Source organism: Hyla sarda, chromosome 2, assembly GCF_029499605.1.
Source record: "Hyla sarda isolate aHylSar1 chromosome 2, aHylSar1.hap1, whole genome shotgun sequence".
Classification (NCBI taxonomy): domain Eukaryota; kingdom Metazoa; phylum Chordata; class Amphibia; order Anura; family Hylidae; genus Hyla; species Hyla sarda.
The window spans coordinates 384,635,841-384,650,673 of NC_079190.1; the positions used below are offsets into that span (position 1 = coordinate 384,635,841).

The window sequence follows — 14,833 nt, forward strand, 5'->3', positions numbered from 1 at the left end:
AGTGCTCACCTAACCCTTCAGATGCCATCATCAACACTCATCACAGCATCTGAAGCATTAAAGGGGCTTACAGAGACTCTTAGGACCAAGCGCAGCATGATCGGGGGGGTTCAATGAGTCAAGACAGTGGGCGTAGTTCTGCATAAAAATTTTGCCCAAAAAAACCACAGATAACGGCACAAAAATTGAGCTCTCATACAGAGGCGTATACAGAAAAGTGAGAAAGTTATAGGGGCTAGAATAAGGAGATTTAACATACTTTAACGCTTAACTTTTTTTGTTAAAGCGGTACATTAATAGAAGAAGGATATAACCATACAGGTTCAGGGATGTGGGATTACTATCGCCCAACGCCCAGGACATGCAGTTCCGGGCACCGTGCAGGTGAATTTTTCAGGCCCTTAGCCCTGATTTGGACATGCAGGGCCAGACCTGAAAGTCCCAGACAAGCACGGCGGTGCTCAGAGTGGTGTATGGAGCTTGGGGTTGTTGGGCTATCCACTATAGAGGTAGCCGGAGGGCTTACCTCTGCTTCCCTGTGGTCGTGGCTCTGTCAATGATAGAGTCTGGCTGGACTAGGCTCTATCAATAGATCGCAGAGCACACAGATCAATGGAGTTCAATAGTTCCTGTACGAGGAATCCTAATGATTCCTCCTAAAAGTCCCCTAAGGGACTAATGAAGTGTAAAAAAAAAAAAAAAATATGTTTTTATAAAAGTTTAAAAGACACACATTAACTCCTTCCATATTAAGAGTTCACTTCACCCCTTTTTCCTATATAAAAACATGTAAACACAATAAAAATATATTTAATATCGCTGCATGCGCAGTTATACAAAATATTAAAATGTAACATTATGTATCCCGTACGGAAAATGACGTAAATGTAAAAATACCAAACCACAGAATTGCAGTTTTTATAATATCCCAGAAAAAAAGGTAAAAGCGATTAAAAAGTCAGATCATTCCGAAAATGGTACCAATACAAAAAACTGATTATGGCGCAAAAAATTGGCCCTCATACAGCCTCGTATACGAAAAAAAGCTAAAGTGGTCAGAAAATGTCAATTCAAAAAAATTTTTGAAAAAGTTCACTCCCTTGAGGTTGTTTTAACCCCTTAAAGACCACAGGTTTTTCAGTTTTTGCACTTTAATTTTTTCCTAATCACCTTCTAAAAATCATAATGCTTTCAATTTTGTAACTAAAGACTCATATGAGGGCTTATTTTTTGCGCCACTAATTGTTCTTTGTATTGACATCAATCATGTCACCACAAAATTTAGGGTGAATCCAGAAAAAAAATATTTGTGGGGCAAAATTGGAAAAAAAACACCATTTTGTAACTTTTGGGGGCTTCCTATTCTACGCAGTGCACTTTTCAGTAAAAATGACACCATACATTTATTCTGTAGGTCATACGGTTACAATGCTACCCAATTTATATAGGTTTTCTTTATTTTACTACATGCACCAAATTTAGTATGTTTAAAATTTTCTTCTGACCCCATTAACTTTTTTTTTTGAGGCCTCATTTTTTGCGCCACGATCTGAAGTTTTTATCAGTACTATGATTGTTTTGATCAGATTTTTTAATCACTTTTTTTATACATTTTTTTTAGGGTATACAAAGTAGCCAAAAATCTGCAATTTTAAACTTTGGAATTTTTTTACGTGTACGACACTGACCGTGCGGTTTAATTAACCTTATATTTTTAGATTTTGGGCAATTACGCACGCGGCGATACCACATGTTTATTTTAAAGGACATCTGCAGTGTGATTAACACTTATCACAGGATAGGGGATAAGTGTTTGATCGCGGGAGGTCCGGCCGCTGGGACCCCCTGTGATCTCCTGTACGGGGCCGCGGCTGTCCCGTGCCGGCAGCAGCATGATGTTGCAACCGGCACGCCTCCTCCATACCTCTCTATCGGAGAGGCGGGGAGGCAGCGTTCGTGCCTCAGTCTCCCCCATAGAACTGTATGGGGACGGGGAGGAGACGGGGCGTCACCGTCGACCTATAGGACGGCGCTACGCGCCTTAGCGCTCACCATGAGCGTTAATGGTGGCGCCCTGTTAGGGAGATCGCGGGGGGTCCCAGCGGTCGGACCACCCGCAATCAAACACTTATCCCCTATCCTGTTAATGTGTGTGTTTAAACTTTTTAAAACTTTCTTTTTTACACTTTTAGTCCCCTTAAGGGACTATTAGGAGAAATCATTAGATTCCTCATACAGATCGATGTAGTTCCATAGAACCACATTGATCTGTGTGCTCTGCGCTTTATTGATAAAGTCTGGTCCTGCCAGGCTTTATCATTGTCAGAGCCGCAGCCAGCACAGGACGTGAGGTAAGCCCTCCTGCTACCTCCACGGTGGATCCTGCCACCACCCCCACTGGACCACCCCGCTGGGAGCAGTTAAAGGTACCTTTTAGACACCGGTGTCAAAGATCTAAAGGGTTAATAGCCGGCCGCGGTGATCGCCACGTCAGCCATTAACGCCAGCCCTCAGCTAGAAGAATCAACTGGGGCCTCGCCAGTATGGTGCAGGCTCGAGTCAGGAGCTTGCACCATACCTGCTTAAAGACACATGGACGTGTATACATGTCCATGGTCGTTAAGGGGTTAATCGTATTGACCCACAGAATAAAGAGAATGTCATTTTAAAGTAAAGTGCACTGTGTAAAAACAAAACATTCCAAAGTTTCAAACTGTAGTTTTCTTTTCAATTTTCTGCCATAAATATTTTTTAGGTTTTGTCATACATTTTATAGTAAAATTAAAGGTGTCATTACAAAGTACAGTTGGTCACCCTAAAAAACAAGCTCTCATATGGCTATGTCAATGGAAATATATAAGTTATGGCTCTTAAAAGGCAAGCAGGAAAAAAACGAAACCGCAAAAATGAAAATGGGCTGTGTCCTCAAGGCGTTAACAGCAGCCATATGTAAATTATAGAAGTTTATTATACAAAAAATGCTGACTTGCTCAGTGACTATTCAGTGTCTCCTGTTCCATGGTGTGTAAGTCATCGTCTTAGTTTTCTACTTTTAATATGGTTGTATTTTGCTTTATACTGACATGTTCAATTTAACTTTCTCAGAGAAAAAGCAGCATCCCAGAGACTGAGGAGAAGGTAAAAAGACTGAAGAGAAAAAATGCAGAGCTTGCAGTTATAGCCAAGCGCTTGGAAGAAAGAGCTCAAAAGCTTCAGGAAGCAAATCTGAAAATGGTGCGTCTTCTGTGGAATGTTTGTCTTGTGTGCATGTTAGTCAGTGTTTTTTCTTTGCAGAAAAGAATAGTCAACTGGACAAAAGATGAAGTTACCTAAGCCATCACTGATGACTTTCTCTTAAATTTTAAGGTTAATACTCCAATACACCTTAGGGGTGCTGGTTTGGAACTATGTAAGAAGGCATTTGCACGCCAGCGAGCTAAGGACATGAGTGAACAGGCTAGTGCTTTATTGGCTAAAGACAAACAGATTGAAACCTTAAAGCAAGAGTGTCAAGAGCTGCAAGCAAAACTGTCTGGTGGAAAAGTAAGTGTAACTAAAGCCTTTCTTTGCCATCTCTTCACTATGTATACACTTCACACTATATAATGCATTCACTATTTCAGAGATTAGCTGACTGGGTGCAAAACACATGACAGGAGTCTGGGGAACCATACTGTTCAATATTTAACTGGGCGCTGCTTTTATCAAATGTTATAAACAATGATAAAGGTGGATAATATTTTGGCTCTGTATAAAGGGTATGGTAATATCCAAAACTCTTATGATATGGCTACTTAATTTTACCGCAGTCAGAATATTGTGTAATCTGTGCATTAGCCTTTTTGTGAAGATGGATGAGGAGTACAGAAGTGTAGATTTGTATATTGGGGAAGAATTTTGTGCAATGTACTTGGACTATTTCATTATGTAATTAGTGGTGCCCGTTGCTAGGCATTTCTCGCAGCGCAGCAGGGTATGTGACTCTCACGCTGCTCTAATTTACTTTTTTAGCTTAATGGTTTTGTGACAGTGAAGATGAAAGCAACCATATCACCCTAAGATTGCTGACAATTAAGAAACTCCTCCTAGTAATAAAGGGGTATTCCAGGATTTTTTTTGACTATGCTACAGGGGCTGTAAAGTTAGTTTAGTTCATAATATAGTGTGTGTACCTCTGTGTGACAGTTTTCTCACAATTCTTCTGTGATTTTTACCAGCATACAAAATGACTGTTGTCTCGGATTTTTCCCAGCTTGCAATGCAGTTGAGACCTGACTCACTAGTCAGCTGATGACAGGGAGCCTGTCTGCTTCAATGGGTGGAGGGATCAAACTGCAACTAATGCAACAGCTGTAGGCACCCTGATTGAAAACCACAGGTCTTTTGCTTCAATGGGTGGGGTGGCTAATGTGTGAGAGGGAGGAAAATGGCATTGTGGGATTTGTTATCAAAAAAACATAAGTCAAACAGGAAATAAAAGTTCACCACAGTGTTATGGTAATCTCACAACATAGCCATTTAGCCCCAAGACAAGCGCAGTTCCTTCCTAAGCATGTCGATTACTGCCCCTTTAAGCATGTGTTGTGGACAATGGCCCTTAGGTTGTTTTGTAAAATGGACATAAAAAGCTAAAAATAGACCTAGAACTTAATCACAATAAAACAATAGCACTAAGATATGGAAAGAGACTGTGAGACTTCGCCCACGCTGCTACTATACTATAAGTGTGGACCTCTGAATATCAGTTATGTTTTAAATTTGCATAAAATAATAATATAGTTAGCACTGCATGCATCTTTCTATGAAGCAATCTATCATGATTATATATAAATATATAAAATTCTAAAAATGCATTAAAATATGTCCACTAACAATTCAGAATGTCCTATTTACAAAGGTGCATAGTATTAATCGACAACATATGTTAAAAATCAATCTAAGTATAAAGCTGAATTCACATTCAACCTTGTGGTTATTTCATGCACTGGTAGCTGTAGATTCCTTCTCTGGTTTTCTTATTTATCCTCTTCAAGTCCAGGGTGACTCAAATGATGTACAATATTCCAGAGAGGTCTCGGGAGTAACAGAAGACAGCCCTGGCCTGTGGCATCTCTATCGATTATACTGTAATTATACTATTTATACTATGCACCTTTGTAAATAGAACATTCTAAATTGTTGGTGGATATTTTTATTGCATTTTATTGGATTTAATATATTTATCTATGATCATGGTAGATTGCTTCATAGAAAGACCCCTGCAGCGCTAACTATATTATCATTTTAGACCTATAACTTATTGTAAATGATCTGAATGATTGCACAGGAATTAAAGATCTCAATTTTAGTACCATACACAATAAATAAATTCAGATTAATGTTATATGCACCTTCAATGGTAGATTTTTTTATATTTGTGATTTATTAATGTATATTTTCAGTGTAATATATTTATTAATGACCTTGTAGAGGGGTTGAATAGTAAAGTAGCAATCTTTGCAGATGATACTAAACTCTGTAAAGCGGTAAACACAATAGAGGACAGTACACTGTTACAAATAGATCTGGATAGGTTGGAGGTTTGGGCTGGGAAGTGGCAGATGAGGTTCAACACTAATAAATGTAAGGTAATGCACATGGGGAAGAAAAATCCAGGCTGGGATTATGTATTAAATTGGAGCACACTTGGGACGACTGACGTGGAAAAGGACTTGGGAGTCTTAGTTAATAGTAAATTTAGCTGTAGTGTCCAGTGTCGGGCAGCTGCTGCCAAGGCAAATAAAATAATGAGGTGCATCAATAGGGGCATAGATGCCCACGACAAGGAAATAATTCTACCGCTGTACAAATCACTAGTCAGACCACACATAGAATACCGTGTACAGTACTGGGCACCAGTGTACAAGAAAGATATATTGGAGCTGGAGAGGGTTCAAAGACGGGCAACCAGAGTAATACGGGGAATGGGAGGACTACAGTACCCAGAAAGATTATCAGAATTAGGGTTATTTAGTTTAGAAAAAAGAAGGCTTAGGGGCGACCTAATAACTATGTATAAATATATCAGGGGACCGTACAGAGATCTCTACCATGATCTATTCATACCCAGGACTGTATCTATAACAAGGGGGCATTCTCTACATCTAGAGGAAAGAAGGTTTCTACACCAGCACAGACGGGGGTTCTTTACTGTAAGAGCAGTGAGACTGTGGGATTCTCTGCCTGAGAAGGTGGTCATGGTTTACTTGGTAACAGAATTTAAAAGGGGTCTGGATGCATTTTTGGAGAATAATAACATTACAGGTTATGGATTCTAGATCTATAGGGACAGATCGTTGATCCAGGGATTTATTCTGACTGCCATATTTGGAGTCGGGAAGGAATTTTTACCTCTAGTATGAGTTTTTTTTTTTTGCCTTCCTCTGGATCAACTCAGTAACTATGTTACTGTGAAATAAAACTTAGGGATACAAATACCAAAGAACTACCCCAGACATTTTTGTTTAATAAGTTTTTATTAACCTCCAAATGAAATGAATCAACTTGTGCATTTAAAAGACAAACTATTAATGGCATAAATAGAGGACCACGTACATTTTATTTTAAATAAAGTTCATTTAGCCTAGTTAGGCCATCTGCCCCAAGTTTCCTCTAGCGTTAGTAGTAACACGATAGAGAAAAACTGTTGCCAGAACTGATCCCGTTGTTTTCAATAGTATCACTTAAAGGGGTACTCCGGTGGAAAACATTTTTTTTTTTAAATCATCTGGTGCCAGAAAGTTAAACAGATTTGTGAATGACTTCTATTAAAAAATCTTTACCCGTCCAGTACTTTTTAGCAGCTGTATGTTACAGAGGAAATTCTTTTCTTTTTACATTTATTTTTTGTCTTGTATACAGTGCTCTCTGCTGACACCTAATGCCCGTATCAGGAACTGTACAGAGCAGGAGAAAATCTCATTGCAAACCTATGCTGCTCCGGACAGTTCCTGACAAGGACCGAGGTGTCAGCAGAGAGCACTGTTGACAAGACAAAAAAGAAATTCAAAGAGAAAAGAATTTCCTCTGTAGCATACAGCCGCTAAAAAGTACTGGAAGGGTAAAACATTTTTAATAGAAGTAATTTACAAATCTGTTTAACTTTCTGGCACCAGTTGATTTAAAAAAAATAAAATAAAATTCCACCGGATTACCCCTTTAAGGCATCCAACTTGTCAGTGGAGATGCTGGAGTGGTCCAGGCGCTGGATAGAAAAATGTGTCTTGCAGCGTTTTCTTATCTCGCTCTGTATCTTAGCTAGTAAAAGAGGGAGAAAAGGCTGATGACAAATTTTTGCACAAAAAAACTGATTCCCGTGCAACAGGTTTATGTAGATATGTAAACTCAGTTTTTAAAGTATATAAAAAACATAACTACATTATTGTGTACAACTAAAAAAATATATACCTTTGCATAAAGAAAGTAAATGGGATACAAATTTTGCTGTATGGAAAACATCATTTAACATATGTTTTTTTTCCTTTTCAAGTGTGTAAAAGTATACATTTAAACGGAAACAAAAAAGCAGTTTATAACCTCTTTTTTTGGCTGTTTATTTATGTTAATCATTTCATTTATTGATTTGAATTATTACATCAGTCCAGATACTTTTTCCCTGATATTGATTGAACGTTAAAGGAGTTGTCCAGCCTGGTAAAAGGTTGTGAATTTTTTTTTTTTTGTTCACCTCACTTGCCCTATCCCTGACACTGCTGTTTGACCACTTATTGGGTCCCTGCAGGTACAGTATAAAAACATTCTGGTCCTGTCTTAGGCTGGATTCACACCACGTTTTTGCAATACAGTTCCCATACAGGTTTTTGATAAAAAAAAAAAAAAACGGGTTCCTCAAAACCTGACTAAACTATATCAATATGTGTACACAAATTGGAATCCGTATACGGTTAAAAACCGTATATGGTTTGAAAAATGATGTCCGGTTGCATCCGCTTTTTTAAGAAAAAAACTTAAACGTTTTTAACTTTTCATTCCATTATGAATAAAGTTTCACTTGTTTGATTGAAATTCCATGAAAAAAACTGTGCAAAGTAAAAAACCGGATGGAACCGTATGCACATACTGTTCTGTACGGTTCCCATTTACTCCTATGTTAAAAAAAACTTAAGTTTCAATACGGTTTTTCACCCGGACCAAAAACCATGGTAGGCCACGGTTTTGGGTACGGGAAAAAAACAGACAAAACCATACAGAATGCAAAATGGACACAACCTGATGCATCTTTTTGCATATGGTTTTCAGTGGCGAGTCAATTCATACGGTTTTCAATATGTTTCCGTACTGTTTTCAAATTGAAAATGTATACGGGAACTGTATTGCAAAAACATGGTGTGAACCCAGCCTAACTCAGTGTTTGGCTGAGCGGGCATTTCTCTTTCAACAGGTGACCAGGAAGTGAAGATCATTGGGAACCCAATCAAGCATCTGTAGTTATGACTATGCTAAATGTTATGATCACTGGGCTGTCTCAATCATCCAATAGCAAATGTGCCTGGAAATTTGCATCTAGTGCCTAACATTTAAGGTATACATTTATACATTCGCGTAGTTGCTCTGACTTTTAATAATTATGTTATACAGGACTTTCCAAATTACTTGAAGCTGAATGACTTTAACCGTTTGTTACATGAGTCTCAGAAGGAAGTCCTACGGTTACAAAGGCAAATTGCCATGAAATACTTGAAAGAATCCCTTAATTTGTCAAGAGTTGAGGCCCATAGTTCTCCAAAACCCTCCGAAATGATGTGTTTGAGAATGATTTCCTCTGAACAACCCACACAAGATCCAGATAATTCTATAATGACAACATCGATGGACTCTGTTCAGGTGAGAAACAGTACTTACGAAGTACGTTCTGGTAATATGGATCTGCTTAAAAGGAAGGTGTGTTCTCCCTCAAAGGCTAGAAAGACAGTATTTTTGTATAAAATAAATGCCTGGCATTTTTGGGGGCCAGAAATGCTGCTGGATGGTGTTAGCTGGGAGTGAATAGGGAAATATGAAATCCCACATGGCATGTTTGGGGGGGGGGGGGGGGGTGGTGGGTCCCCCCCCCCCCCCCCTTTTAGTTGTGTTTTAAGGCTCAGTGGCAACTTTTCGAAATTTCAGCATGATCTGGGTATGGTATTTTTTTCCCGATAGATTGCGTCATTTTTTCACACAAAACCTCTAAACAAAAGTTGTTGGTTGATAGTCTAAAGGGGATTGTCTGATATTTGGAATCCCATTTTCTTAGGGCAGTCTGAATTAATAAAGGAAGGCTTTTTATCTGGCTTTATCGGCTTTGAAGATCATTAAGGAGAGGAGACAGTGGTTCTTGACAGGTAGATCCTTTGACAGATTTCACTCTGAATGAGACACAGCAGCCTGGAATGTATGTATGAAAGCGTATAGGTAGCAAAAGAGAAATGGACCTATAGAACATATGTTTTTTCCTTCCTCGTCCCTATGACCAGACCACCGCAAGTTCCTATTGATCTTTTTAGAACAGGAAAAGGTACACGAGAGGCTAGAGGTGGAAACCTTTTTTAAATCAACTGGCGCCAGAAAGTTAAACCGATTTTGTAAATTACTTCTATTTAAAAAATCTTAATCCTTCCAGTACTTATTAGCTGCTGAATACTACAGAGGAAATTCTTTTCTTTTTGGAACACAGAGCTCTCTGCTGAATCAGGAGCACAGTGCTCTCTGCTGACATCTCAGTCCATTTTAAGAACTGTTCAGAGTCAGAGAAAATCCCCATAGCAAACATATGCTGCTCTGGACAGTTCCTAAAATGGACAGAGATGTCAGCAGAGAGCACTGTGCTCGTGATGTCAGCAGAGAGCACTGGGGTACTCCTTTAAAAATTCCTCCTCTCTTCACACTGATGCTTTTTCCTGTCCCTATTAGGGTGGGCCCAAGAGGTCCTGGGTCTACTGTCATGGATGGTAGGCTCAAGGATATTAGTACCTGTGCGGAAGGGTCGATCGAGGCTTGTCTCCTTTTTCCCGGTTCATGTTGCAGTCAGGTGAGGTCAGCCCCCACTGGTTGCACGGCGGGGTTTGGGGGGGGGGGGTGTATAGCGGGTTGCATGGCGAGGTTCGGGGGAGTTGGATGTGCGGCAGCTGCGACCATCGCCGTAACACACATACTTTTTTCACCACAGGGTGCCTCCAGTTTTTTCTCCACTACAACTCCCAGCATGCCCTGACAGCCAGTAGATGTCAGGGCAAGCTGGGAGTCGTAGTGGTGGAACAGCTGGAGGCACCCTGTATAGATGAACTAAGGATGGAAGTCAGCCCCCCAGCAGGCATCAGTGATGTCGCGCTTGCTGAGGAAGTCTGCCTGGTAAGTGAGCACACTATCAGGCAAAAAAAAAGCCATTTTTAATATAGTAAACAAAAAAAATAGGGGGGTTAGGGATAGATGGGCAATAGGTAGGGACAGAAAAAAGAATGGTGGGAGCTACTCTTTTTAAGATAAGTTTTAGATCGCGAGGGCTTTGACTATCTTTGGCTCTCCCATAGGGATATATGGAGGGGGCGTGGCGGCCCTCACTTTGGGTGGGTTCATGAGGTGCCGCTACATACAGGAGAATGCAGGGGGCCCCAGCACTCAGACCCCCCACAAACTTAAACCTCTCCTGCAGATAGTGGATAAGATTTTAGCTAACACAATGTGAGCAAGGGGAAAAGTATGATACAGAGCTCTTTAAAGCTCGGAAATTTTTTTAAAGGCAGGAGGGGGGTTAGGAGTAGTTAGGGAATATAATCTGAGTTAGTTTAGAAAATATGGTTTGATGACAGGGACTCTTTAACGATCCTGGCAGCACAGCGGAGCTGATCGGGACCATCATGGTAAAATTGCAATGTCAATCAGCTGAGTGGACAGTGGGAGGGCCCTTACCTGCCTCCTCGTTGATACTCTGCTGCTCCAGAATGCTTCAGCAGGCTGGAGCAGCAGAGCACCGATGACACTGATCAATGCTATGCTATGGCATAGCATTAAACAGTGTATGCAATTAAGATTGCATGGTATAGCCCCCTATGTGGACAAAAAAAGTACATTTACGGCGCTTTGTTTCTTGATCACAGTGTCTCCGGACGCTCAATATACCCCTAAATTAGGCCTCAAATGCGCATGGCGCTCTCTCAATTTGGAGCCCTGTTGTATTTCAAGGCAACAGTTTAGGGCCACATATGGGACTATAACACTGATCAGTGTGTGCAGTGTTATAGTCCCCTATGGGAGCTATAACACTGCAAAAAAAAAGTCAATAAAGATCATTTAACCCCTCCCCTAATAAAAGTTTGAATCACCCCACTTTTCCCATTTAGAAAAAAAAGTGTAAATAAAAATAATTATATGTGGTATCGCCGCGTGCGGAAATGTCCGAATTATAAAAATATATAGTTAATTAAACCGGTCAATGGCGTACGCGCAAAAAAATTCCAAAGTCCAAAATAGTGCATTTTTGTTCACTTTTTTAGATCATGAAAAAAATAATAAAAAGCGATCAAGAAGTCTTATCAATGCAAAAATGGTACCACTATAAAATTCATATCACGGCGCAAAAAATTTGCCCTCATATCTCCCCATACGCGTAAAAATAAAAAAGTTATAGGGGTCAGAAGATGACAATTTTAAATGTATAAATTTTCCTGCATGTAGTTATGATTTTTTCCAGAAGTACGACAAAATCAAACCTATATAAGTAGGGTATCATTTTAATCGTATGGACCTACAGAATAAAGAGAAGGTCTAATTTTTTCCGAAAAATGTACTGTGTAGAAACGGAAGCCCCCAAAATTTACAACACAGCGTTTTTTTGTTTTTTTTTCTATTTTGTCTCACAATTAATTTTTTTTTCCATTACGCCATAGAATTTTGGGTAAAATGACTGACGTCATTACAAAGTAAAATTGGTGGCGCAAAAAATAAGCCATCATGTGGATTTTTAGGTGCAAAATTTATTTTTTAAAAGTAAGGAGGAAAAAACGAAAATGCAAAAAACGGAAAAACCCCGGGTCCTTAAGGGGTTAAAGTTGGACATGAAAATGAAAAATCTGGTGTTTTTTTTTCACTAAAATGCTGATGTTACCCCAAAGTTTTTATTTTCACAAGGGGTAATAGGAGAAAAAGCCCCCCAAAATTTGTAACACCATTTCTTTTGAGTATGGAAATAACCCATATGTGGATGTTAAGTGCTCTGCAGGTGAACTACAATGCTTAGAAGAGGAGGAGTGCCATTGGGCTTTTTGAGAGAAAATTTAGCTGGAATTGTATGCCATGTGTATTTACAAAGCCCCCATGGAGCCAGAACAGTGGAACCCCTCCCACATGCAACCTCATTTTGGAAACTACACCCCTTACGGAATATAATAATGGGGGGGTACAGTTAGCATTTACACCCCACAGGTGTCTGACAGAGTTTTGGAACAGTGGTCCGTGAAAATGAAAAATGTACTTTTTCATTTGCACAGCCCACTGTTCCGAAGATCTGTAAAACGACAGTGGGGTGTAAATACTCACTGCACCCCTTATTAAATTCTGTGAGGGGTGTAGTTTTCAAAATGGGGTCACATGTGGGGGGGACCACTGTTCTGGCACCACGGGGGGGCGTTGTAAACACACATGGCCCCCAACTTCTATTCCAACCAAATTCTCTTTCAAAAAGCTCAATGGCGCTCCTCCTCTTCTGAGCATTGTAGTTCGCCCACAGAGCACTTTACATCCACATATGGGGTATTTCCATACTCAGAAGAAATTGTGTTACAAATTTTGGGGGGCTTTTTCTCCGATTACCCCTTGTAAAAATGAAAAATTTGGGATAACACCAGCATTCTAGTGAAAAAAATTTACTTTTTCATTCTCATGTCCAAATTTAGCGAAAATTTGTCAATCACTTGTGGGTTGTTAAGGCTCGTTATACCCCTTGTTACGTTGCTTGAGAGGTGTAGTTTTCAAAATAGTGTGCCATGTGTTTTTTTTGCTGTCATGGCACCATGGGGGCTTCCTAAATAAGACCTGCCCCCCCAACAACCATTTCAGCAAAATTCGCTCTCCAAAATCCCATTGTCGCTCCTTCCCTTCTGAGCCCTCTAGTTCACCCACAGAGCACTATACATCCACATATGAAGTATTTCCTTACTTGAGAGAAATGGGGTTACAAATTTTAGGGGACATTTTTACCTATTACCCCTTGTAAAAATGAAAAATTTATGGTTGCACCAGCATTTTAGTGAAAAAAAATTGTTAATTTTCGGATCCAACTATAGTGAAAATTTGTCAAACACCTGTGGGGTGTTACGGCTCATTATACCCCTTGTTACGTTTCTTGAGTGGTGTAGTTTCCCAAATAGTGTGCCATGCCTTTACATCCTCATATGAGGTATTTCCTTAATTGAGAGAAATAGGGTTACAAATTTTGGGGGATATTTTTACCTATTACGCCTTGTAAAATGAAAAAAAAAATGGGTTTACAAGAACATGTTAGTGTAAAAAATAAAGATTTTGAATTTTCTCCTCCACTTTGCTGCTATTCCTGTGAAACACCTAAAGGGTTAACAAACTTTCAGAATGTCATTTTGAATACTTTAAGGGGTGCAGTTTTCAAAATAAGGTCCATTATAGGGTATTTCTAACATAAAAACCCTCAAATTCACTTTGAAACTGAACTGGTCCCTGAAAAATTCAGATTTTGAAACTTTCATGAAAAATTTGAAAATTGCTGCTAAACTTAAAAGCCCTATAATGTTTTCAAAAAGTAATAACATGTCAAGTTTATGATGCAAACACAAACTAGACATATTGTATGTGTGAATCAACATATCATTTATTTGGAATGTCCACTTTCCTTACAAGCAGAGAGCTTCAAAGTTTGAAAAATGCTAAATTTTCACATTTTTCATGACTTAGATTGAAAAAAATGATGCAAGTATCGACATAAATTTAACATTAAAAAAAATAGAATATGTCACGAAAAAACTGTCTCAGAATCAATTTAATAAGTTAAAGCGTCCCAGAGTTATTAATGCTTAACATGACAGTGGTCAGATTTGCAAAAAACGGCTGCGTCCTTAAGGTCAAAATGGGCTGTATCCTTAAGGGGTTAAAATGAGAAAAATGGTAATTAATCCCTTCTAATAAAAGTTTGAATCCCCCCTTACCAATTTTAAATAATGTAATGTAATAAAAAATAATCATATGTGGTACCGCCATGTGCGTCAATGTCCAAACTGTTAAAATAAAGGTTAGTTAAACCGCATGGTCGATGGTGTACATGTAAAAAAAAAAAAAAAAAAAAAACAAAATTGCTAATTTTTGGTCTCTTCATATACCATAATTTTTTTTTTTTTTAATCAAAAGCGATTAACCTGTTTGGGACAAAGGGCGTACAGTATAGGGCATACGGTACTTAACCCCTTAAGGACACATGACGTACTGGAACGTCATGTGTCCACTCCCGATCTATAACGCGGGGCGGCCTCTAACAACGGCCGGGACCCGTGGCTAATAGCGCGCGGCATTGATCGCTGTGCCGCGCGCTATTAACCCTTTAGACGCGGCGTTCAAAGTTGAACGCCGCGTCTAAAGTGAAACCGAAAGCATGCCGGCTAGCTCAGTGGGCTGTTCGGGATAGCCGCGGTGAAATCGCGGCATCCCGAACAGCTGACAGGACAGCGGGAGGGCCCCTACCTGCCTCCTACCTGCCTCCTCGCTGTCCGATCGCCGAATGACTGCTCAGTGCCTGAGATCCAGGCATGAGCAGTCATGCAGCAGAATCATCGATCAC

At 39.6% G+C, this 14,833-nt stretch overlaps 1 protein-coding gene across 5 annotated transcripts in view; it reads left to right on the forward strand.

Annotated features, from left to right (window-relative positions):
* TSPOAP1 (TSPO associated protein 1) overlaps positions 1–14,833 on the forward strand; it is a 224,871-nt gene that overhangs the window by 79,076 nt on the left and 130,962 nt on the right. For 3 of the 5 annotated variants that reach the window (XM_056558563.1, XM_056558562.1, XM_056558564.1), the window contains 3 exons: positions 3,106–3,234; positions 3,367–3,543; positions 8,638–8,883. The exons of the other annotated variants lie outside the window; for them this stretch is intronic. In XM_056558563.1, the coding sequence (XP_056414538.1) occupies positions 3,106–3,234; positions 3,367–3,543; positions 8,638–8,883 (552 nt within the window). The remainder of the gene's footprint in view (positions 1–3,105; positions 3,235–3,366; positions 3,544–8,637; positions 8,884–14,833) is intronic. 5 annotated transcript variants of the gene reach the window in all.